Here is a 25,567-nt window from a genome sequence, read left to right on the forward strand (position 1 = left end):
GGGATTTTGGCCTTAATTCTGTTCCCGTTGATATCAATGGTAAAACTCCCATCGACTTTAATAGGAGCACACCGAGGTCAACTCAAGAATGGTTTTGAAAATCTCATCCCTTACTTTTTGCCCAAGTTTCAAAAGTTTGCTTTAAGAAAAAAGCAAAAAAATTAGGAGATAAATACTGCATCTGGATCTTCATTGTGAAGGGTTTGTTTTGGTAGGGAACTTAGGAAAAGACTTTGAGCGAACTGTGTTGCAACGTGTGTGTGTGTACCAAATACTTCTTATGAGCAAGAGACCAAATTCTCTTAATTTCTGATCTAATTAAGAACTGAACTCAGGTCTTTCAAGGTCAAAGACAAGTTAGTGCATTAACTGCACTATGCAGTCAGTAATTGAGTCTACTTATCTTCCGCTCCTTTCCTCCCTACCCGCTTCTCTCCTCACCCAGCCCCACCAAGGATGCCACAAAAGTATCTGATTGACATTCCCCATATCATCAAGTTTATTTTCAGCTGGTGGGGGACAAGCTACAATAGCAGTTGGTCAGCGAAAGCATTTTCCTTCCATTTGTTGTTACTGTTAAAAAGTGTTGAATGATATAAAATGTATCCTCTCAAGTTCATTCGGTTCCCCAGGTTAAGTTGTTACAAGTTCTATAGTAACATAGCTAAAAGAAAGAGACAGAAGGTAAGGTACAATGCCTTTGGTGTACTTGTTACAAAATAATACATATAAAAATGACAAAAGAAATTCTGCTATAAAGCTTCCCCATCAACTGGTAAACTTTTGTTAGAAACAGATATTAATTAGATAAACAGATAGATTTAAGATGAACTAGAGTGTTTCAAGGTTCCTTTGAGTCATATGCTAAAGACAAATCAGTTGCCTTTAATTTACAGATAGGTACATTTCAGTCCTATTTGAATGGATGTGCGAATCAGCTCAGAATTAAGAGTATCTGTTTAAAATCCAGATAGAAAGATTGCATATAATCAAGATGGCATTTTACTCTTCTCTTGTTTTCTCAACTCCTACAGAGCCTTGTAGCTGATTCAAAACCGTTACTGTGCTCCAAGTCCTTCACAAACCATAAAGTTAAGATTTGTTTTGGCCTTGGTTGTAACTATTTCTGTAACTGTTTGTAGTCCCAGTGTGGTTGGGAATCTCTGCAGCATTTGAAATATTGCTTTCAGTATATGTTATTCTGTAGCTATGATATGCTAAACTGCTGCAGAACAAATGTAATATGTGCACAGAGTACAATCTTTAGCAGTTAGCATTATTCTACTGCATCAATAATAATGCCAGTTAAGAACCAGGTCAAAAGACCAGTTACCACTGGATTTTGTTTATACATTTGTGACTTAAAGAGTTTAAAAACATCTCATCTAAGGACAAGATTCATTTTTGAAAGATATTTCATAAATCTTTAAAAATTACTCTCTCTAAAGATTATAAAAGGTTAGTCAAAACTTTTTAATATGAACAATTTGGACAAGCAGAAGTAGTTCTGGTTTTAAAGGTTATAGCAACAATCACTACAACTGGGAAGGAATCCACAAGGATGGCTATAACTGACAGTTTGTATTTCTTCTAAGGATTCTCATTAAAAAGATTTGACTGCTTATGGGCACGTTACCTTTTCCAAGTGACATGCCGTTCTTTTTAAATCTGCTGTTGGCGTTCCCCAGAATGTACTGAAGATAACTCTATTTACATTCAAAAATATTTTTTTAAAGTATCTTCAACATAGTGGAAATGCCCATAAATCAGTCAGTGGAAGCCTCCCTAACATAGGTGTAGGACAGCTTTGTTGATCTCTGGGTTTGTCCAGTCATTCCGGATGTCATCTAGGTGATTATCGAAATCCACAAGGGTTTCGTAGGATTTGCTGTCCAAGAGAGATACGGCGATCCTCTGGGCTTCAGACCAGTCTTCACAATAATCACTAGAATGTAAAATAACTAGGAATTAATAGTTCTCAAGGAAAATGATCTCCACCAGCTCTTTCAATTAAAACATAAGCCATTGCACTATGCAGTGTGACTACAGCTTAGGAGGCAGAATACTGACAGAGTTTTGTTTTTATAAGCTAGATGTATCTCTCAACATTATGAAAACCAGGAAAGCTTTCAAAGCATGGTCAACTATTGCCTGTTTTCTTCTTACCAGGTCATTCTATATTATGTTGTTCAAGTGTAATAAGACAATTTTGCTCTTTACAGCTGTTTACACAAAGGAACATCTCTTTATCACAACCTAGATACAAACATATTACTTACAAATGTGGGTCTTTGCATCTCCATTTGTTTTCATGATGCTCATACACATGAATGGCAGGTTCTGCGCACTCCATCGTAAATTTAGTGTTATCCACCTAACATGCAACAGAAACAAATCATGTTCTTTCCTTCAAGATCCCAAATAAAGAGATGATATAAAAATGACAGTGTAGTTTTGAACATCATAGCATCTTCCATTCACCTCCATTAATCCATTCAGAGTTTCATCTTGTTGCTGCTTCTGAAGTGCCAATTTTTAAATGGTCTAAAGTGGCTTCTTTTACACCACCAACATTCCACTGTAGCCCACCATTGCTTTTGCCCGATTGAGAAGGTAAGCCATTATGTCATGAAAGGTTTTGGAAGAATGCCTTCTTTACTCTCCCACCACGTACACAGAATGCAGCAACTCTCTCTATGACCAAGGAGGGCCAGAAGTAGGCTCTCTTTAGAGCACAGAAACTGCTCTGCTGGCCAAAAGGGGTTGCTTGAATGCCCTGCAAGGGACTCCCCAAGGCACTCTGAGGGCTCAGCAAGTTAGTCATCACATTACTCTATTAACAGAGCCAAGAAATGGGATTTAAACGCTCATTCCAATATTGTGATTATAATCAGAAGAGAGATAAATGAAATTATATACCATTATGAGTGCTGGGTCACTAAAGCCCTCTGCAATCCTGGAGGCTACCTTTTCAGCGACCTGGTTTGGACTACAGAAGAAGGTCAAGTTAATTGTACTATATATTTCAGCTGAAACCAGTAGGAAATAAGAGCTGAGAAGAGACATGAGAAAAACAGTGTTGTAGCAAACAGGAACAAGATATTAAACTGATCTAAGTCAGAAGGGTAAGAAAACACTGAATCATCTCCCTTTAGCACATGACCTATATCTTAGCTGTGTTCCAGCAGTAGACATGATATATATTGATTTTAGTAAGGCTTTTGCTACAGTCACATATAAGTTCTCATAAGCAAACTAGGAAAATGCAGTCTAAATGAAGTTACTATAAGGTGGGTGGCACAACTGGTTGAAAGACTGTACTTAAAGAGTAGTTATCAATGGTTCGCTGTCAAACTGGGAGGGTGTATCTAGTCCCACATGAGTCAGTCCTCGATATGGTACTATTTAATATTTAATTAATGACTTTGATACTGGAGTAGAGAGTATGCTTATAATGTTTGCAGAGGACACCAAGGTTGGAGGGATTTCAAGCACTTTGGAGGACAGAATTAGAATTCAAAATGACTTTGATACATTGGAAAATTGGTCTGAATTCAACAAGATTAAATTTAATTAAGATAAGTGCAAAGTATTTCACTTAGGTAGGAAAAATCAAATGCACAACTACAAAATGGGGAATAACTGTCTAGATGGTGTTATAGTGGATCACAAATTGAATACGAGTCAACAATGGGATGCAGTTGTGAAAAAGACTAAAATTCTGGGGTGCATTAACTATGTAAGACAAGGGAAGTAATTGCCCCACTCTATTCAGCGCTGGTGAGGCCTCAGCTGGAGTACTGTGTCCAATTCTGGTTGCCACACTTTAGGAAAGAAGTGGACAAACTAGAGAATGTCCAGAGGAGAGCAACAAAAGTGATAAAAGCTTTAGAAAACCTGACCTATGTGGAAAGATTAAAAAAAACTGGGCATGTTTAGACCTGGGGGCGGGGGGTGGGGGGGGGTGGGGAGAAGACTGAGGTAGACCTTTTGATATGATAACCCTTCAAATATATGAAGGGCTGTTATAAAGAAGACAGGGATCAATTGTTTTCTATTTCCACTTAAGGTACAACAAGAAATAACGGGCTTAATCTGCAGCAAGGGAGATTTAAATTAATTAGGAAAAACTTTCTAATGATAAGGGTAGGTAAGCTCTGGAACAGGCTTCCAAGGGAGGTTGTGGAATCCCCGTCACTGGAGGTTTTTAAGACTAGATTAAACAAACACCTCTTAGGAATGGTCTAGGTTTACTTGGTCCTGCCTCAGAACAGAGGGCTGGATTTGATTTCCCGAGGGCCTTTCCGGAACTACATTTCCATGATTCGACAGTAAATGCTTACTCAGACTTGATGTGGATCCAATAGTTTGCAGCTTCCAAACCTTCCCACCAGATCCAGAATATCATGGTTATCTTTTGCTCCATTCCCAGGAACTTGGAAAAGGATATTTCTAAATTTGCTCACCAATCTACATCTAAAACTCATTCAATACCCAGTTCCACTAGTAAGCAAATGTACTGATATTTCTTTAACAAGGTAGTAAAAGGTACAGTCACTGTGTGATGCAAGGGTATCTTGGCAAACAAATTCATCAATTTAAAGTGAATAAGTGCATAATATTCCTCCAAATTACCCAAGTGCATGTAAAACACACTCCCTTGGAAGATCTAAGTTATGTGCTCCTCTTATGTTTCTAGAAGTCTTTAATGGATTTACTTTGCTCTAACTAATAAGTCCGGAGCAGTGATCCTTAAACTTCCATTATGGGTGAAACTTCTACTACAGATCCTCTTGCATACTAGCTTCTCTTCATTCCCAATATTCCAAATGCACAATTTCTCTGCAGGAGCAAACAGGATTAAGACAGTAGTCAGATGAAAAGTTCACTTTAATGGGATAATTGTGGCTATTTAGGCCGTAGAGGAATTTAACTGTTTTGTAGATTTGCTATTTATTTCTTCTGCCTGCATTTAGAGATTTACATTTAATAGTCCCAAATCTCCCCTCATTGCCTACAGCAATTGCTGCTTTACTCCCTTCAGGTCACTTTGGAATTCAGTTCTGCTGTCCTGTGTTTGCCACTCCTTCAGCCTTGGTGGAGAAAATCTGATCACAGCTGAATTTACCCAAAATAAAGCTGTGCTGGGTGCAGACAGGTGTGTTTTCAGTTTAGTTGGTCCAAAATACCTCTGGAAGTCTTAAAATGTCCCAGACGGTGCTATTATCAGAAGAATGCATCACAACTTAATAAGTGATAGATGCATCACCACCTGAGAAATGCAGTTCTGCAGACCACCAGAAAACCCTCCACAGACTAGAATATATATAAAGAGAAAGAGAGTGTATATAGACAAACCAAGAGATGAAGTTTGTATTTTTCAGCAGATTCAGTCTTCACTGTGAGTTTAGAATTTCTAAAAGGCATAGGCACATTTGCGTAAGAAGGATTTAACCCCTTATCTATTAATATTATGGGTGTCTAGAGGCACTGTTCTAGTCATTGTACATATACAGAGAGAGTCTCTGCTGAGAGTTCCTTAAATGCCTTATTTTATATTTCCTGCTAGTCTTGTGGCAATGTGAAAATCAACCGCAGCATCTCCAAAAATTCATAGCGTCTCTAGCAAGTCATAGGCTGAAGCATATATAGTATTAAAGTATTGTGGAAGTAACCCCCACTCCGTCCCGTTATGTTAGAATTAGTAGATTCCAAAGAAAATCTGCTTGCATCTAAATCATAACTGATCAAACTCTCAACTCCTCTGATAGCTTCAGAGACATGAGAATTTTTATTTGGAGCTATCCCTCAAGACCAGAAGAAATGTTGCTCCAACAAAATGGCTTGAATAAATTAAAATGTTTTTACTGAGAACAAGAGGTTAATATTGATTTAAAATGAAAGCATTTATTTCCTCTAATTAGTCTTAATACTGGATATGCTTAATGATTTAAACATGGGAAGAAAAAATATTCACTATACATGTGTAAACTTAAAATATTGTCCCTTAGGATGACTTTTATTGGTTATTTAATGAGCTGAATTAATGAGATGGAAAATATAGAATTACTCAGTTTTAAGATAAGGTACGCAGTTGCAGATGCATCTGAGTAGGAGTGTGATTTTGAAGCTTTTCCCCAAAATACTATTTGCTGAACTAAAGAGCCTAAGTAACTTGGTATTAATCTACAGCAGTGACACACAAAGCGGACAACAAATTCATTGTGTCACTACTGTATCTCAAAAAGCATAGTGTTTCTGACAGGACTGCAAATAAAATTTGCGGTCTACAGTGTTTTCATTTTTGCATCAGTATAGCTAAACCAGCACAACCCCCCAGTGGGTAGATGTATTGCACTAATGTACAAGTTACAAATCACACAATTCAAGTCTCCTCTGGCACTGGCAAAGTGTGTCTACAACAACATTAGGTGCTTCCATCACTATGACTACATATCAGTGTAGTTATAGTGACGCAAATTTCCCTGGTCTTAGTTGTAAAATATTTACAGTGGACTTTACTTTTAAAAAAGGATTAACACATGGCAGTTACAATTCTATAGTTAATTTACAGTGAGTGCATCTTGGGTAAAATTTACAAAAACAGCATAAGTGAATTAGAAGCTTAAATTCCATTTTCAAAAGTACATTAAGTCCCAATGACTTTCAATGGAATTCAGACTCTGAAATAACTGTTGGTTTTGAAAATTTTACAACTTGTTATTAAAGAGTAATCCTGGGGAAGTGATGAGTAAGAAATGACTTCTGTGCTCTACTTACATGGTGTACCATTGCAAGACAATTAATTCCATGACTAGCTGGCAAAGAGTTTCATAAAAAATTAAAGGCAATTAAATAATCTGATAGCGATTAAATCACTTCAAAATGAGTTCCTAAAAGATCTATAGATTCATGAATAGATCTGTGAATTCTAGTGAATTTCCCGGATATCTGCCAGTTAAACTGATTAGCAAGCACTGAAACATCCAACAATTCTATAACATCTACGATATAGGAGTAATTCTGGAAAAATGGAGGGTTGAGACTACACAAAAGACATTTCACAGATATCTAATAGTATTAAGGAAACAAGGTGAAACCACATGACAGTTGTCAAAGTTAAACAATATTCACAGATTATACGTGCAATTATTTTTGTTGGCATAGTACAAATGCAGCATGAGAGAGTAAACAGGAGGAGATATTGCATCGACACACCTGGCATCTTTCACACGCTCGTTAGCCTGATAATATCCAGCTATCACGTAACTATTCTCTTTGCACCAAGAATCAATCTGAAAGAGTAATCAAAACAACTGTGAGTCCAGAAAAATCACACAACAAAACTACCAAAAAGTATACATCTTTCCTGAGGATAAAATGGCAATTGAAACCTTATAACATTTTAGCCATTTGCTAATAAAGTTAACCAAATGCTAATATTCTTAACCACAACACAGGAAGAAACACAAATATTAGGGAAAAGATATATAAAACATTAATGAAATTAAGTTGAACAAGAAGATATTTGAATTGTGATGTACAGCCTGCAATTCAAAGAACAGAATTTGTTCTGAAGCGCTTGAGTAACCACTGGAATCAAATTTTAGGTGTTACTGGCTATTTTCTGTTAGTATTTAGTTGGCAGTGGGAAGTAGGGAAATGTACAGGATGTGAGACTATAACCCCATTTCACAAGACGGTTGCTGAAAATAGAAGTTCACAGTGTTAAAATGTATACATCTTTATATTGTATAATGTTTTCTTTACAAAGCAACTGATGCCTTAAATTTAAGAACTGAAAGATGTGACCAAAAAATTCTATTGTCTCATTCTTCCAAATCACCCCAGTTGCTAGGGGGATCTGCATTAATACAAGATTCTTTTTTCTTAATTGTTCACCTGTGAGGGTAATTAAACGTTAGACCAATTTACCAAGGGATGGTGGGTGGATTTTCCATCACTTCGTCTTTAAATCAAGATAGAATGCCTTTCTAAAAACAGGCTGTAGCTCAACTACAAAACACAGGCTTGATGCAGGAATTACTGGGGGTCAGACTAGATCAGTGATTCTCAACCAGGGGTACGTGTATCCCTGGGGGTACGCAGAGGTCTTCCAGGGTGTACATCAATCATCTAAATATTTGCCTAATCTTACAACAGGCTACATAAAAAGCACTAGTGAAGTCAGTACAAATTAAAATTTCATACATGACTTGTTTAGACGGTTCTATATATTATACACTGAAATGTAATCACAATATTTATATTCCAATTGATTTATTTTATAATTATATGGTAAAAATAAGAAAGTAAGCAATTTTTCAGTAATAGTGTGCTGTGACACTTTTGTATTTTAATGTCTGATTTTGTAAGCAAGTTGTTTTTAAGTGAAGTGGGACTTGGGTGCATGCAAGACAAATTAGACTCCTGAAAGGGGCACAGTAGTCTGGAACGGTTGAGAGTCACTGGACTAGATGATCATAATGGTCCCTTATTCTAAGAATAAGGCTTCACATATGCAAATACTTTTCAAAAAACTATATAAATTTCCATAGATTTTTTTTAATGAAAGGGACAAATTCAAACCTGGTGTAAAGCAGGAAAAAAATAACTGGAAAACAATGGATATCAGCTCTGAATTTGGTCCATTATCTCTGTTGTTTTGAAAATACACATCTACCATTCCTGTTGCTCACAATTAAGAGTATCAGGCCAGGATAATCCAGAAATTTGGGAGGTGGAGAAAACAACTAGTGCTTCCCTCCCCAGTTACTATGCATTTTAAAAAACCCAAATAGATTGATTAAAATGGATTCCAAAATGTATTTGATGTTGAACTTTGGCATCTGTAAATCAAAAATTTCATATTTAGTAGAATAATTACAGTATTAAACTGTCTAAGCAGAAGAAAGCCATGTGAATAATCCCTCATCCACAGGGGATGACACGGATTTGTATGTTTTATTAAAATGTCATCTTCTGGCACTGAAACAGCAGTTGGCCCTTAACTGGAGCAATTATAAACCCCATTTCAAGGGTTTATGATTTCAGTTTTAATTGCTAGTGGGCTGAAACCTTGGCACTAAAGCCAGCAACCCTGACACAAGTTTCCTTTTTAAAGTAAACTGTCAATTTAAAAATTACATTTGTCTGACATTTTTATTGTGTATGCTACTGAAAACAATTTCAAACAAGTGTAACTTTTAAGTTGACAGTTTTCTTTTTAAAGTAAACTTTCACCCAGTGAAAAAACTTGTTCTGTAAACAAAGATTGTTAACTTTCTGAATTTAACAGCAATTTCACTAGGTTTACACTAGCACTTTTCCTTAAATTTCACATTGTTGCAATACCATCAACTGGCCACTGATGTTTCTATTCCTGTGGTCTAATCCTGATCAGAGCAGGTCAACATGAGACAAGTGATAAAAACAACAATACCTAGCTCTTATATAGTGCTTTTCACCTGTGGATGTCAAAGCGTTTTACAAGGTAAAAATACCAGTGGCCAGTATACCCAAGGGGCAGATCCTCACCTTGTTTAAACTGTCCTAGCTCCACTGAAGTCAGCTTACTCTAGAAGAGGACCTTCCCCCAGAGCTTCTACCATTGCTCCCAGAAGTGGAGCTGCACCCACAGTACTAAAAGAAGAACAGGAGTACTTGTGGCACCTTAGAGACTAACAAATTTATTAGAGCATAAGCTTTCGTGGACTACAGCCCACTTCTTCGGATGCATATAGAATGGAACATACATCGAGGAGATATATATACACACATACAGAGAGCATAAACAGGTGGGAGTTGTCTTACCAACTCTGAGAGGCCAATTAATTAAGAGAAAAAAAACTTTTGAAGTGATAATCAAGCTAGCCCAGTACAGACAGTTTGATAATAAGTGTGAGAGTACTTACAAGGGGAGATAGAGTCAATGTTTGTAATGGCTCAGCCATTCCCAGTCCTTATTCAAACCGGAGTTGATTGTGTCTAGTTTGCATATCAATTCTAGCTCAGCAGTCTCTCTTTGGAGTCTGTTTTTGAAGTTTTTCTGTTGTAATATAGCCACCCGCAGGTCTGTCACTGAATGACCAGACAGGTTAAAGTGTTCTCCCACTGGTTTTTGAGTATTTTGATTCCTGATGTCAGATTTGTGTCCATTGATTATCACTTCAAAAGTTTTTTTTCTCTTAATTAATTGGCCTCTCAGAGTTGGTAAGACAACTCCCACCTGTTTATGCTCTCTGTATGTGTGTATATATATCTCCTCAATATATGTTCCATTCTATATGCATCCGAAGAAGTGGGCTGTAGTCCACGAAAGCTTATGCTCTAATAAATTTGTTAGTCTCTAAGGTGCCACAAGTACTCCTGTTCTTCTTTTTGCGGATACAGACTAACACGGCTGTTACTCTGAAACCCACAGTACTGCAACCATGAAGGATTTTGAAAGATTTGCGAGTATAGATAAGCCCTGAGTATACAGGCTGTGTCACTGTTGCTCATGTATAACCAGTCAGTGGAGAGCAACTGCACAACATCAGGAAAGAGTTTTTAAAAAAAGAAAAAAGTGTGGTTGTAAAACTACAACAACCGGCTGGGGGAGTCAAAGGCAGTAACTGAAACTTTTCGTAACTTGCCTTTTAAAAATGATTTGATTTCAAATTCAAAACAAAAATGTGCAAATTAAGAATGGTGCAAATTTATTCTTTCCAATCCTTTTGCTGAAAACGCCTGATAAACACTATGAATGTTTCCATTAAAGCTGTTGTGCCTACAGGACACACGTGGCTTGGTACATGTTCCTTTCCCCATGTGTAATTTGAAATTGAGCTATGACATTTCAAGTGTCATTTGATATCAATAGGATTTTTTTGGGTATTCCTTTAATACTCATTTTTAGAACTTTTTTTAAATGGACAAGGCTGGCACTGAAAATGTATCCTCTGAACTAAGAATTAGATTTAGAAAATATTAACTCAATTTGATACTCATGCATAACTCAGAAAATCCTCATTCACATAAGCAGTCCATTCACCTCCAGGGTAATGATTACTCACCCAAGGAAGAGTTTATAGTAAAAGGCCTTGGGGGAAAAAAAAATCCCCTCATTAAATTCAACCAATGCTGCAAGACCCTTTGGATATCTAGGTGTTTCTGGAAAAGGACATCAACTTTAACTGCATGAATTTTATTGAATTGTTCACTTAAAATGGTTCCTTAACTCAGGATTTTCCTTGTATTCATATTGCTACATTACATGCAAAACAGGCTCCATTTTAAAAGCCACTACAATGCAGTTACTGTGAGCTGTTACATAAATACTTAGCCTTTGTACAAACAGAGAAAGAGACTTTGGGCTCTTGATAAGTTTTTAAAAATTGACAAGTATTGTAATTTGCAACCCATCTTCATGAACTTTATACTTAAGGCTTGCAAAAATTGATTAATTGTGGGAAAGTTGGGGATTTCATGTCTTTTACTTTTAAAATCAATAACCAAGTACAAATAAGAAGTAGTGAAAAGGCAATAAATTGAGGATTTTAAGGTTTAAGTTACATAATGTACTAATATTTCAATTTTTCAGCTGTATAACAAACAGAATATACAGATTAAGACCCAGATCTTATAACGAGCTTCACATGTGGACCCATTAAGGATCAGGGTCCAATTTTGGATTAAAATAAATAAATAAATAAATAAATAAATCTTCCATGACCAGGGTACCTTTTTACACAGTTGAATCATTCTGTAATTGCACTGTGTCCCAATTTTTCCAGGATCTCCAGATAAAAAATATAAACAACAAAACGTTTGGTGCAGCAGTCTCCCAGCATGTTTGCAGGATTGGGGCTTTAATCCATAAACTCCTAGGTGTTTTGTTTTTAAAAAAAGCTTGGAAGCTACTTGCCCACATAGGGCCCCGACTGAAGTCAGCTGTGTTCTATGGGGCTGCAGCAGTCCCTCTGCATGCCACACATTGTAGGATCAGGAACTAAGAAAACAAGGCCCCCTTCCTAACAGTTTAGAATCTTAACTCCAGAAAAACAATGCTTCTGATACAGGCCAAACACTGAAACACTCCACTGCACTTAGGAGACTTACACACTCTAAGGCAGGGGTCTGGAACGTTTGGCACGCGGCTCGCCAGCGTAAGCACCCTAGCGGGCCGGGCCAGTTTATTTATCTGCTGACGCAGCAGGTTCGGCCGATCGCAGCCCCCACTCGCCGCGGTTCGCCGTCTCGGGCCAATGGGGGGCAGTGAGAAGCAGTGCAGGCAAGGGATGTGCTGGCCGCGGCTTCCCGCCACCCCCATTGGCCCGGGACGGTGAACCGCGGCCAGTGGGGGCCGCGATCGGCCGAACCTGACGCGTCAGCAGGTAAATAAACTGGCCCGGCCCACCAGGGTGCTTATCTTGGCGAGCCTCGTGCCAAACGTTGCCGACCTCTGCTCTAAGGGAGTGGTCCCCAAACTTTTTATGTTGCACCCCAGCCCCCTTACTCGTAATGTAATCTGTCCACACTCCCCTGGGTGCTGGGACCAGAATCAGAGCTGTGCCTAGGGCCAGGAGTGGAGCTGGGCCAGGAGCGGAGCTGGGGGCAGAGCTTCTCCCGCCAACATAACTTCTGTTGCTTGCAATCGATGGGAGAGCACTTCACCAGAGCATAGAGAATCTTCACCAGATGTGCTGCAGCGGAGCACCTGTATCGGTACAGCTGTGCCACTGCAGAGCTGTACGAATAGACATAGCCTGACATACTTATATAGCAATCTGTCTGAATTGAGTACTTCCCTATATTTTAAACCAATTAATCACTGGAAATGAACAAATATACAAACTGTCGCCTAGTTCAGCTCATTTAGACAGAGCTGGTGTTTCTCAAAAGGCTTCGGCTCTTCATTTTGTCTAAATTTTGCTGTTTCAGCCTCCAGTAACTAGACATTCTACAACTGTGTCCAATCATTTTAAAAACTAAGAGACATCATTCTCTCTTACTACAGGCTTAGTTTTCAAAGCTAAGCATCTAAGGCCCCAATCATGGAGTTCTGAGTGAGAGGACCCTTATACCCACATGGAACCGCACTGAAGTCAGTCGGCTTCTACACAGGGACAAGGATCTGCCCTTATGTATCAGCTTGCAGGACTGGGCCAAAATCTGAATTTAGGTATCTTAAAATCCGTGTCTGGGCACCCATGTTTGAAAGCTGAGCCTTATTTTGTTTCTTAAGCATTGTCACATCTTTTGCTTGTCAACACTGATACTTCATAACTTCAAGAGGTACACATTTAATATAATGAAAGCCACAAGCATACATCAGTCCTAAAATATTAGCTCAGTATATTCCAGTGCAACACAAACAATATAATGTGGGACACTCATCAAAGTACCAGGCAATCTGGGAAGTCACAATTTCAGTTTGTTTTAAACTGATGATGCCTGAGCAAACGTTCCTTAAAGCTAGTCATGGTGGGTGTCAGGGTATGTCTACACTACCCGGTGGGCAGCGATCGACCCCCGAGCGCTCTCCTGTCAACTCCTGTACTCCAGTGCCGCAAGAGGTGCAGGCAGAGTCGATGGGGGAGCGGCACCAGTCGACTCATCACGGTAAGTCGATCTAAGTACGTAGCTGAAGTTGCATAACTTAGATCGACCCCCCCCTCCCCCCCCGTAGACCAGGGCTCAGTCTGCTTGCAACTACATTATTCATAGCTCTGAAGGCTAAAAGGGACTGTTATGGTCTAGTCTGATCTCCTACATAACACAGGCCAGAGAATTTCATCCAGTAATTCCTGTATCAAGCCCAGAATTTGTGGTTGAGCTAAATCCTATCTTTTAAAAAGACATCCAATCTTGATTTAAAGACATTATGACCACAACACATCTTAAAAAATACAGTACAACATTTTATACTGTACTTCAATAACACCTTTCATCCAAGGAGCTCAGGACCCTTTAAAAACATGAATGAATTTAAAGTTCACCCATCTGAAGGTCACAGAAGGGTTAAACTAGCCCTATCTACAGAAAGAAATTCACACAAATGTGACTACATTGGCATATTATTGGATTAAATCACAGTACACTGCTGTGGTATAATCCCTACTTTGCACCGGTGCACCATATATACATTAGGGGTTTGCTTTGGCATAACTACACCAGTTATACCAGTGGAAGTTTCCTTAATGTAGAAAAGTTCTGAGTTACCCAGGGTGTCACAGCAAATCCATGGCAGATGTAGGAAGAGGACCCTCATCTCCTGTCCAAGTCCTGTGCTCTAACCACATCAGGCATTATGTAAACATGTATTTCTTTAGCTTCTGTGACCCTGTCTTGACTAGGAAAAACTGGTGCATTTTTAGAAAGAAATGCTTTTTTAACGTAAACATGATTAAACTGGAAGTCATTGAAATCAAGAATTTAAAAGGCCTCAAAAAGGGATTGGATATTTATATGGATATCAAGAATAGCCAAAGTTATAATTCACAAGAATAGATTTTGGAAGGGATATTAAAACTTGTGCTTCAGGGTTTAAGCCAATTTCTGTTAGAGAGCAGGATAACACATAATATGGGGAGCAGATTATCCCAAATATGCCTACGGTGAGGTTCTCATTCCTTCCTCTGTAGCATCTGGCACTGGCCACTGTCAGACAGGACACTGGATTAGATGGACCTTGGGTCTCATCCAGTAAGGCAACTCCTATGAGCTATCTCCCCACAGACCAGGACACACCAACTCAAAGCGGCACCAGACCCTGCCAGAACAACAGATGCAAAACCTGCAGACATATCTCCACTGGTACAATGATCAACACCCACCCACAATACATCTTTCAAGATCCATGGGTCCCACACATGCCTATCACAACATGCGGTGTACCTCATTCAGTGCACTAAGTGCTCCAATAATAACTATGTGGGTGAAATGAGACAATCACTACATTCTCAAATGAACACACACAGAAAAATGATACAACTATCACTCTATATCTGACCTCTCATTCCTCATCCTCAAAGGAAATCTACACATCTTCAAAAGATGAGCCTGGGGACTTAAATTCATAACTTTTCTATACACTAAGAACCATGGACTGAATAGAGACATTGGATTTATGGTTTATTACAACAATCTATAACCCACTATCCCCCTCCCCATATCACTGGCCACTTCACCTTGAATGGTCCCTTGCAGTATGTGTTAACTACTTACGTAGTATTTATTTATTTCACCTTGTATTTAGTTGTGACACTTTGGGTATATTTATACAATAAAGAAAAACCTGCAGCTAGCCCATGCCAGCTGACTCAGGCTGTGGGGTTGTTTCATTGCTGTGTAGACTTCCAGGCTCGGGCTGGAGCATTGCAGGTTTTTCTTTGCTGTGAAGACATACCCTTTGAGTACAGTTCCCAGACCTGAAGAAGAGCGCGTACTGTGTAAACTTGAAAACTTGTTTCTCACAAACAGAACTTGGTCCAATAAAAAATATTACCTCACCCACTTTGTCTCCCTAAGAATTACCTACCTTGACTTAAAATACCATTTGTAGCATGTAAACAAAGTTTAATGCCTGTTTACAACATGACTAGTAACACGATTTAAAAGGTGTTACATTAGATGCTAACTGTTAGCTAACATTTTAAAAAGCCTAGTTTTTTTTTCTAGTCTAGGAGGCAGACCTTGTCTACATGGGAAAGTTATACCTGTAAAAGCAAAGCTGTGAATTTAAACCAATCTAGTTATATTTGTATAACCTGCTGTGTGGCCATTCTTATTCCAGTATAGGAGTGCCTTTTTCAGTTTAGTTTATATCAATTTGGAAGGGGTAAACTGGAATAAGTGTGTCCACTTGGGGAATTATGCTGGTATAATTATACTGCTATAACGGTCAACTTCCTCTTACAGCCAAGCACTAAGTCTACACTAGCAAAATAGGAGCTGTACTTTTCAGCTGGGGCAGGTTTCAGCAGTGAAAAACTCTAGTGCAGACAGCGCAGAGCATCTGTCTGCATGAACCCCTGCTTTTCCACGGCTCAGTCTACAAGCCCTTCTGCGAGGTAGAGTTTGCATCTCTCTCAGCCACTACATGCCTCTCAGGATCCTTTTTGTTTTTGGGCCATTCCGTGCGTCTCAGCAATAAAGTGGTGTGTGTCTTTGTAGACCTGTGCGGGCGCACATGCGAGTCTCCCCCCTTTCAGCTTTGCCTGAGGGAGTCTTTCCACAACCGGGCTCTATCCCTAGCCCTTCCACTGATCTGACACGCGGTCTTGGGGCGGGAAATCGCTGAAGCTACTGCCTCAGTTTCCCCACCTGTCTAGCGCTCTAGGGGAGCCGTGAGGGCGCTGACGATGGGCCCAGCGCTACTCTCGCTCCTTACCAGCGTCAGCGCCACCTCCAGCATGGGGGCCAGGGCCAGGGTGCCGTGGAAGAGGGGGATGCAGTCCACGAACAGGGTGTGGGGCTGCGGCTGCCCGTGGGGCTGCTGGTCCTTGCGGGGCGGCTGCTTTTCGGCCACCAGCAGCCCGTTGACGGCGCAGTGCGGGTACTTGGCTCCGTGCAGCACCATCTTGCAGTAGGCCTGAGTGGTCAGCTTCATCCTGGGGCGCCCTGCTCCGCCGCGGGGCCGGCCCCCAGCTCCGCCCGCCTCGCCTCGCCTCGCCTCACGGCGCGGTGGGGGGCACCATAGGCGGCGGGAGCGGGGGGGGACGCTGCGGCTTCCCCGCCGGGCCGCGTGAAGCTCCTCCGGGCGGCCCCTGAGGTGCCAGCTCCTGCCTCAGTCCCCCGCACGCGACGCCCTCGCTCTCACCGCCGGCTGCCGCAAAGCGCTCCCCAACCGCCCAGCACTGTCGCAAAGCGGCCCCGGAGACAGTGAAGGGGCGGGAGTCCGCCGACGTCCCACTCTGCACCGCGGCGCGGCGCTCTCTATTTCCCTCCAGCCGCAGCGCGCTCCTCCACTATCCCGGCGGGCTGTGCGCCAGAGCGTTTCCGCCTCGCCTCTCTCGTCTCCGGCACGGCAGCCGCGTAGAGGACGGTCGCCAGGTCGTTGGTAGCGGCGGGTGAGACAGGCCTTGGGCCGGGTCAGACTCCGCCTCCGTGGACAGGGGGGAGGGTCCGCCCGGAGCTAGCCCGGTGTGGGGGAGGGGAGCTCGGTGAGGGGAGGGGTATCCCGGGCGGGGGGGGGGGGTGAGGGAGCGCTGTCTGGCCGAGGGGACACGCTGGGGCCTGGGGTTGTTATAGGGCCATGTAGGGGGTGGGGCCCCTTCCCCCCCCCCATGTGCCCCATGACCCTCCGCCCCCCCCCCCCCTTGTCTTGTCCCGCTTCACAGGCCCCTGCGGCCTCCGCTTCCAGCTTCCCTCGAGGGCGCCCCGCCCCCCCCCCCGCGGGTAGGTAATAGTCGGGCTGCCCGTGCGCTGGCGGGATCGGCTCGTCGCTGGGCCGGGCAGAGGGGGCAAGCAGAGGCCGAGTGGCGCTGGAGCTCTGTGGGAGGCCGGGCCCGGGAGATCGAGCTGGGAACTCAGCCCTAATCAGGTGGGGGTGAGGTCCCTAGCAGGAAGAGAGGATTTAATAATTGAATGCTGGTCTCTGGTGGACAGGACACAAAATACACACAGTCCCTGCTCCAGAGAGCTTCCTGCTAGACAGGAGAGATCGTCCTAATTTATTGCCTTCTCCGTGCTCCCGTTACTGTAGTATCCCAGCATTTTGGAAACATGAATTAATTTTTGTTTGGGATGCTTCTGTTGGGTAGGGTACAAACACAGAGATTGTATCTTACTACTAAAGTCGTAGTCTGAGTCATAGTCAGACATAGAATCCATCTTTAATTTAGTCCTAGATCAGTGTTTCTCAGTCACTGGATTCCCCCTCCCCGGAAGTCGCAAAGGGGGGGAGTGGTGTTGGACAGCATTGAAAATTTTATAACAATAATTCAAAGACAGGCTAGCCCTTCCACTTCCCCATACACCCTTACCTTTCAAGGTCACATATTCTGTCAGCCTCTTGTAACACACACAAATGATATAGGCATATTATAATATTTTGTTTACTCTTTTATAGTAAATGTAAGGGGGTCATGAAAACTTTTAATAAGGACTCACCTCATGAAGAAGTTGAGAAATCTGGCCTGAACCAATGCCTTTAACTATACAGTATTTAGGATTCATTGGGAAGCACTGAATAAGGTGTCTGGGATTTTTCTAAATGTATCTTATTGATTTGTCAAGATGTCTTCCTCATATTCTCCTCAAAATGTTATTTGCCTGTAGAATTGAAACCCCCAAAACAGCAGCATCTTGGTAGTGCAAAAACCTCTGTAAACAAGGTTGAAACTAACTGATCTAGTTTCATTAGTTAAGCTGAGGAATGAAAAGTAGAGAGAAAAATAAAGTTACTAAAGCTGAAAGAATTTTTAAAATTATTTTAAAGTGATTTTTAGTAACACGGGCAAAATATATTAAATACTCATCTTCATGGTGACCATTGGCATTATGCCTTTTTTGATGCTTGTTCCAATGTCAATCAAAATCTAATTTTTCTGTTGCTAGTAGGTCTCGTAATGACTCCATGCACAAAGGGGTAAGGTATATTTCACAACTCTTGAAATAATATTCTTAATTATTTGTAACTTCCCCTTCCAAGATTGCATCTGAAATCTCTTTCCTTCTTATCACCCTGTCTGCCCATGAGCCCTGGTTTGTTGAAAGGTCATGAAAGAGTTGAGGGGGTTTTGGCAATTATGTGATTCCTTAGGAGAAGAAGCCTAGAAAAAAACACATCGGTCTTCAATTGCTTTGTTATAATCTAGTAGATGGAGGACCGCATTCTTCCAATTGTATCTATGAATCTGACCTCTTTTAACTGGTAATTTTCTATCTTTTCTCCCCTTAGAAATGTTGGCTTCTAGGGCATTTAGCCTAATTGGCAAGCGTGCCATTTCCACCTCCATCTGCTTGAGAGGACATGGTAGGTAATTTGTTTAATTTTAAATATGACTGCAGAAGTAACTTTTAACCTTTTATGTGCCTCTTCTTAAATCACCCATTATGAGCAGCTTTAAATTTTGTAAAAACAAGCGTTTATGAAGCCCAAGCTAATCACTGGTACAAATAGCAAAGATGCTGGTAGGGGGGAGGGATAGCTCAGTGGTTTGAGCATTGGCCTGCTAAACCCAGGGTTGTGAGTTCAATCCTTGAGGGGGGCCACTTGGGGATCTGGGGCAAAATCAGTACTTGGTCCTGCTAGTGAAGGCAGGGGGCTGGACTCGATGACCTTTCAAGGTCCCTTCCAGTTCTAGGAGATGGGATATCTCCATTAATTATAATTATAATTAAGATTGGAAAGTCCTCTTAACAGAAGAAGCTGTCTTTATTTAAAAAAAAAAAAAAAAAAAAGTGTTTGGAAACACTTCACAAGAGGATCACAAAATTGCATTTAAAGAATTTTTGTAACTATGGCCATTAAAAATGCAATTTATCCTCTATCCGTGTTCTTATATGCTGAGCAATATTAAATTTCTCTGAAAACTTGAGATAAAAGTACACTGAGATCTGTAATTGTTCTGAACACAGACCTAGCTCTGCTATAACAGCAATTTCTATGAGAGCCAAATACGGTTTGTTGGCAGCACACCGTTATTTGGGAATCTTTTTTGTAATTTGGTACTTTAAGGATATTATTTATTGACCCAGCACAGGCTGGGCATTTCAAACTTAAGTGTGTTTGGAGATGATGGGATATTTATGCAAATATCAAGCAGTAACTGTGAAAACAAGGCAGCAAAAACCGAATCAAGGAATGGTGACACACACTGATTTAGAGTTTATCTACACTAAGGACTTGTCTACACTGGCAGCGTTAGTGCTGTCGCAGCAGTGCTTTAACGTGGCTTGTGTAGTTGTGGCAGAGCGCTGGGAGAGGCTACGAGGGGCATAGCTAGGCTCCCAGGGCTGGTGCACTGTCTACGCTGGCACTTTAGTGGTGAAACTTGCTGTGCTCAGGGGGGTGTTTTTTCACACCCCTGAATGAGAAAGTTGCAGCGCTGTAAAGTGCCAGTGTAGACAATCCCTAAAAAACTACATCAGCACAGCTGCACTTGAATTCTTCCGTCAACCTAGCGCAGTCTACACAGGGATTTAAATCGGCCTGGGGGATGCATTGCTCAGCATTGGCCTGCTAAACCCGGGGTTGTGAGTTCAGTCCTTGAGGGAGCCACTTAAGGGTCTGTGGCAAAATCAGTACTTGGTCCTGCTAGTGAAGGCAGGGGGCTGGACTCGATGACCTTTCAGGGTCCCTTCCAGTTCTGTGAGACAGATAAATCTCCACATATTATTATTTTATATTTATTATCTTAGCAACGCCACTCAGGGATGTGGATTTTTCACACCCCTGACACATCTAAAGTGACCTAATTTGCTAATGTAGACCAGGCTTTACTTGTCCAGTAGCAAGAAAGTTTAGTTGATGATCTGTGCCATCACCAGTAGATGGCATCACAGAGCTACAATAGCCCTAGAAGGATATTGGATTAATAGAACCTAGACAGGGTAATTGCATGAAATTGTGTAGGAAAATAAAACTTGAGGGCTTTCTAAGTATTTAAAGGAAGATTGTCAACTTTAAATAGAGTACATTTTGGGAGGGAAAAAATAGTTGACATTAGTTTCAGGTATTACAAGTTCCTCTGAGACCCTTTGCCAATTTTTGTAGTCTGAAAATGTTTACTAATGGGTATTTAAAAAATAAATAAATCTCTCCTTTGATGCTGTGATACACACACACACACACACACACACACACAGAGTACACAAATTGGATAAAGAATTACTCTTTTAATCTTTAAATTATAGTAATCTTAGGTGTTTCTTATAACAATAGTAGTTTAAAAAAATCAGACTGAAGCATTTCCCCCCTTTAAAACTTCTTACTTGGCTTTTTTTTAACCTTAGAAGTTCAGGTATGCTCTCCTGGTACTTTTGGCTTCTGTACATATGTGCATTTGACTCTCTCTTATCTCTTAAGCAGGTGTTGCGAAAGTGGAAGACTTCAGTCTTCCAAATTACATTGATCGTCGTGACATTCCCCTGCCTCAACTGGAATACGTAAGGAATCTCTCTGCTGAGCAGAAAGCCCTGAAAGAAAAGGAAAAGGCATCATGGAGTGCCCTCTCCATTGATGAGAAGGTTGGATGTAGGTACTCAGGGCACTGAAAAATAAAATACAACCCTACTGCCGAGGATGATGTAATCTGGTCTGTTGTGCATACAGTATTGATGGATATCTCTCAGGAAACAGATGAACAAAGAAGGAAACCTCCAACTTTCTAGTCTTAAGCCCTCATCCTGCAAATGGATCTGTGTGGGTAGAGACTCTTGGGTCAGTTTGGAGCCCCATTGAAGTTATTGGAACTCTTCTGTATGCAAAAGCTTCCCCCCCGCCCCCCCCCCCCCCCCCAAAAAAAAAATCTGATCGCAGTATCCGTCATCTGCGGTAGCAGTCTGAGTCCTAATTGTCTCAAAGGCTTGCCTTTTTTAACCCCCTGTGGTACACATTGATCCCTAAACTCATTGATCAAGGCCCCATGGTAGAGTTTGTATAGCGGTAACTCTGTTAGCAAATAGTGGTGTAGATGCAGCGTCTTGGTTACTTCAGAATCACCCTGCAAGTTCTCTCCTTCACTTCAGGGTGTCTCAACTACTTTAGCCAACTGATAGATGTTCTTAAGAGCTCCGAAATAACTGCTCATTTGTGATTCCCAACTTAAGCTGTAATGAGCTTAGGCTGTATGCTGTAGTCAAGGACATCAAGCTGTGCATGTTGCCCTACTGCTTACTCTGGCTTTCTGAGAATCCTCTTGCTCTCCTTAGAGCTTTAGAAGCTTCTGCTTCCTCCCCCCTTCTACATTCCACCCATTTTGCAGCTACCATCTGTGTGTCCGAATCCTTCAGGTGGAGGGGTGACTGCTCAGCAGTCAAAGGCACTTCTTAACTCCCACAGACTTAAGTTGCTGGCTGAAGGAGAGGGAAGCTGGTGAAACCCAGGTTTCACACTGGGTAGTGGAGAACATTAACACCGCTCAACTCCCCTGCTTATGTCATTAAAAAAGCTGAATTACATTATATGATTCTTTATTCTATGATGGGGAAACGGCTGGAAATATCATTTGTTTTTGCTTGTTGCTAACAGCAGCTGCAATTAATTGCAAAGGATACTGCACAGAACTGAAATATTTGCATACATTTAGTCTGTGATTAATAAAGTATTAAACCTTAACATTATTGGCTAAAGCTCAGACTTAGACACGCAGGCATCTAGAGTTGCAGGTGAAACTGTATCTTTATACCAGTCTGTGTTGAGGTATCTTGTGAGGGTTCCCAACAGCTTGGGATCTATGTACAATGTGTACTGTCATATCCTCTTTGCCAGTGGCATGAGTCTTGTGTCACTTCAACATTGTAAGGTGTAATATGTTTGTCTTTCTGAAGCTTCTCTACATATGCAATAAGCACTTTAAATGATATTTTTCAAGATACCTTAAATACGGATGAAACTAAGACTCTTTAGCAGAGTAGAAATAGCCTTTTAAAAAACTTCAAATGCAATTCAGCCCCCAGATTAGCTACGAGACAATTCTTATTAAAACGAAAGAACCATGCAGGGAGTCAGGAGATTTGGATTTTATTCCTGATTCTGTCACTCACTTTGTGACCTTGGGCAAGATCATACAATCACTCTAGTGCCTTGACTTTCCCATCTACAAGTGAGGCTAAACATAGTGTCTTAACTCAGAGGTGCGATGAAGCTTAACGTTTGTAGAGTGCCATGAGATCTTTGTGTGGAAGATGGTATTGAACTGAAAAGCTGTTACAACTTCTGTGCAATTTAGATCTGCTCTACAAATTAGTATCCTCTCTATAGGTATTTCCCCCCCCCCCCCCCCCCCCCCGCCCCCAGTCCTCATGCACAAGAATTTCAGCCACTTCTTTGCCAAGCTGAGTGATTCATACTGTTCAATAAACTGTTTGAAAAGGGGGATTAAAATAGATGTGGCACAGTTGGGTTCCACTATCTATAAACTTGTGGAGGAAAATAAGTGATTAAAAAATATTCCAAAAACCTAATAGACTCCAACAAATGTACTGTAGTTTCTGTAAGATGTATGTTCAGCCTTAGGAGCCATGTGCTAGTTGTTAAAACTCAGGGGAGAAGTCTTTTGTGTAGCGTACAAATAATGGAGTAAAAAAGATTGATGCTTTCTCCTTTTCAGTGTATCGTATCAAATTCTGTGAGACCTTTGCTGAAATGAATAGGGGATCAAATGAGTGGAAGACTGTTATTGGTGGTATGCTCTTCTTCTTCGGCCTCACTGCCTTTATTGTCATTTGGCAGAGACTGTATGGTAAGTAAACGACATGTAAGAACAACATGTTCTTTAATCTTACAAACTAGCTCATCTATTTTCAATTAAAAAAAAAAAGTTTTCCTACTATAAACTGTGCTTAGAACTCCAAATCTTGCATGATGCTGATAGACACTGTGATTTAGGAAATGCTGAAACCTTAAGCCATACTGGTTTCTACAAGGTTCTTTCCTATTGGCTTTAAGCAGGTAAATAGCTTAACCATCCCGGAATCTTAATCAGATGTGTTTGGGGAAACCATATTCATGTACCAGTGATCACACAGCTTTCCCTTCCTCCTTCAAAACACAGTCCCCACACTATAGAATCAAAACTCACCCCCTTCTGAGAGTCTAGCTTTATTTACAAGAAAGTGAAGAATCGTATAACAGACTCCAGTCCAAGCCTTCTCAACATGCTTGGCTGCTCCTAGCGTTCCTCTAACGCTCAGAACTGCCCAGCTCAGATCCTTTCTCCCAAAGTTAACTGTTCTCTGTGATGGAGGTTATGAGTGGCTAACAACCACCTGCAACAGTGAGTTGGCAGGACTCCTCTTGCATCTCCCTGCTAACGAGGTGAGCTACGGGAGAAGGCTGCCCTTTCTTATAGCATCCTCGTCAAGCCACAAATCCGTAACTGGACATTTAGAATTCATGCAGGAAACTAAATAGATTTTATGGGACTTATTCATTGGATGGGTCTTTTAATGTGCATTTATCAGCTTTGAGTTGATAAAAGTGCATTTTTCATGAGATCAAATAGATGACATTGAATGTCATTGTGTCACAATAAAATCCCAACTGAATTTTGAATTGCAGTTTATGGTCCTGTTCCTCACACCCTCTCTGAGGAATGGGTGGCTATGCAGACCAAGAGAATGCTGGATATGAGAGTTAACCCAATCGAGGGCTTCTCAGCCAAATGGGACTACGACAAGAACGAATGGAAGAAGTAAAATCACTCCTGGGATTACTGGACCTGCTGTTCACTTGAATTTGAAATGATTCCATTACCTACATGTGACCTCCCTGCTTATGTACTGGAACAAACTCCATTTAAATATAAATGCTAATAAATGTCTGGTTTACTTGAAAGTTTCTTGTATTGATCTTAAATGCTTTCAGTTGTGCAGGCTGTAATGATTAGTACAATTTGCTAAGGGGCGAAGTCTAAGTATTACTGTATTGTCATGGGTTGATACAGCATTATGGGTTCAGTAAAGGGGAATGATACACCTGTGTTGCCAGTTACTTTTAAGTTAGGGGGTCTTATTTTATAGAGAATAACACAAAAATTAAAAATGCAGGTTAAAAAACTCCAGTACATGACCTCATCCTCACTTATTTTACTGAAATAGTGAAGTTTCATGCTGCTGTGTACCAAGTGATTTTATCTAAGCCACTGGCCCTGAAAGTCCCACTATTAAGTGGTGATTTATCTTTCATTAGCACAAAGCATTTTGGAATTCTTGTTGCAAGGGTTTAACAGAAACAGTCTGAAGAAAATCTATCTAAAGTGTTTCTGTTGCACAGCCAGAAATCAGTATGGCTACATAAAGATCTAAACTGCATTCAGTACAAGCAGATCACAGCAGCTTTCCTGGAAGCTAGCTTCATCCCACAGATAGAATTTCACTATGCAGAACACAGTAGCTTGACAGATTTCAATCTAACTCCATTTGCCCCCCCACCTTTTTTTAAGGAAACTTGGCTGAGAATTTTCACTGTCTAGCTTCTGACCTCCATTGTCATTCTGACCCATGGTCAGTTCCACACTTGTACTGTCATTTTTGGAGGGCAGGGGAAATTTATAATAAAGTGGGATAAGGAGAGGCCATTAGCTCATCTGTGCTTGGGCCTGGACTATTGGTGGTTTTTTTTTTTTTTTTTTTAATGCAAATTAACAAAACTTACTTGAGGGAGAAGAGAAATATCCAAGATGTGGCGATGACTATATTTCAATATACACACTTAATACTTAGTCAGCCTCTCATCCTAGAGGGTGACCATGTAAATGGATCACTTCTTCATCTCTGGAAGAACGTCAGCAACACTAAAGTTTACAGAAATGAGTAATACCTTATCCAATAGGAATGAGCTGTTTACCTAAAATCCCTTTGTATTTACCTAAACTTGGTCTGAATGCATTCCAACGTCACACCCTTTCTCTTGCAG

General features: G+C 40.9%; 2 protein-coding genes across 5 annotated transcripts; one reads left to right on the top strand and one right to left on the bottom strand.

The window, feature by feature from the left end:
• Positions 1–475: 475 nt before the first annotated feature.
• On the bottom strand, positions 476–16,837 carry EMC8 (ER membrane protein complex subunit 8). Its single transcript, XM_054048543.1, has 5 exons — positions 16,376–16,837; positions 7,219–7,295; positions 2,920–2,989; positions 2,280–2,374; positions 476–1,945 (listed from the first exon to the last, which is right to left on the bottom strand). The coding sequence occupies exons 1-5, from the start codon at positions 16,592–16,594 to the stop codon at positions 1,786–1,788; spliced, it is 621 nt and encodes a 206-aa protein (XP_053904518.1). The 5' UTR covers positions 16,595–16,837; the 3' UTR covers positions 476–1,785.
• Positions 16,838–16,948: 111 nt separating this feature from the next.
• On the top strand, positions 16,949–24,487 carry LOC128848569 (cytochrome c oxidase subunit 4 isoform 1, mitochondrial). Of its 4 annotated transcripts, none has more exons than XM_054048544.1 (5): positions 16,949–17,054; positions 18,887–18,961; positions 21,017–21,184; positions 23,262–23,393; positions 24,212–24,487. In XM_054048544.1, the coding sequence occupies exons 2-5, from the start codon at positions 18,889–18,891 to the stop codon at positions 24,346–24,348; spliced, it is 510 nt and encodes a 169-aa protein (XP_053904519.1). In that variant the 5' UTR covers positions 16,949–17,054; positions 18,887–18,888; the 3' UTR covers positions 24,349–24,487. The 4 variants fall into 4 exon arrangements, with proteins under 4 accessions (XP_053904519.1, XP_053904521.1, XP_053904522.1 ...); XM_054048546.1 differs by having other exon boundaries at positions 21,020–21,184; XM_054048547.1 differs by lacking the exon at positions 16,949–17,054 and adding an exon at positions 18,068–18,180 and having other exon boundaries at positions 21,020–21,184.
• The last annotated feature ends 1,080 nt before the right edge of the window (positions 24,488–25,567 follow it).

Source organism: Malaclemys terrapin, chromosome 14 (assembly GCF_027887155.1).
Source record: "Malaclemys terrapin pileata isolate rMalTer1 chromosome 14, rMalTer1.hap1, whole genome shotgun sequence".
In the NCBI taxonomy this organism is placed as follows: domain Eukaryota; kingdom Metazoa; phylum Chordata; order Testudines; family Emydidae; genus Malaclemys; species Malaclemys terrapin.

Bases quoted from the DNA above. Each gene is read 5' to 3' on its own strand.
- LOC128848569 (XM_054048544.1), top strand. From the start codon at position 18,889: ATGTTGGCTTCTAGGGCATTTAGCCTAATTGGCAAGCGTGCCATTTCC. The intron at 18,962-21,016 runs GTAGGTAATTTG...TTATCTCTTAAG, and splicing joins CATCTGCTTGAGAGGACATG to CAGGTGTTGCGAAAGTGGAA. The intron at 21,185-23,261 runs GTAGGTACTCAG...TCTCCTTTTCAG, and splicing joins CATTGATGAGAAGGTTGGAT to TGTATCGTATCAAATTCTGT.
- EMC8 (XM_054048543.1), bottom strand. From the start codon at position 16,594: ATGAAGCTGACCACTCAGGCCTACTGCAAGATGGTGCTGCACGGAGCC. The intron at 2,375-2,919 runs GTATATAATTTC...GTTGCATGTTAG, and splicing joins GTGACCCAGCACTCATAATG to GTGGATAACACTAAATTTAC. The intron at 1,946-2,279 runs GTAAGTAATATG...TTTACATTCTAG, and splicing joins AGATGCAAAGACCCACATTT to TGATTATTGTGAAGACTGGT.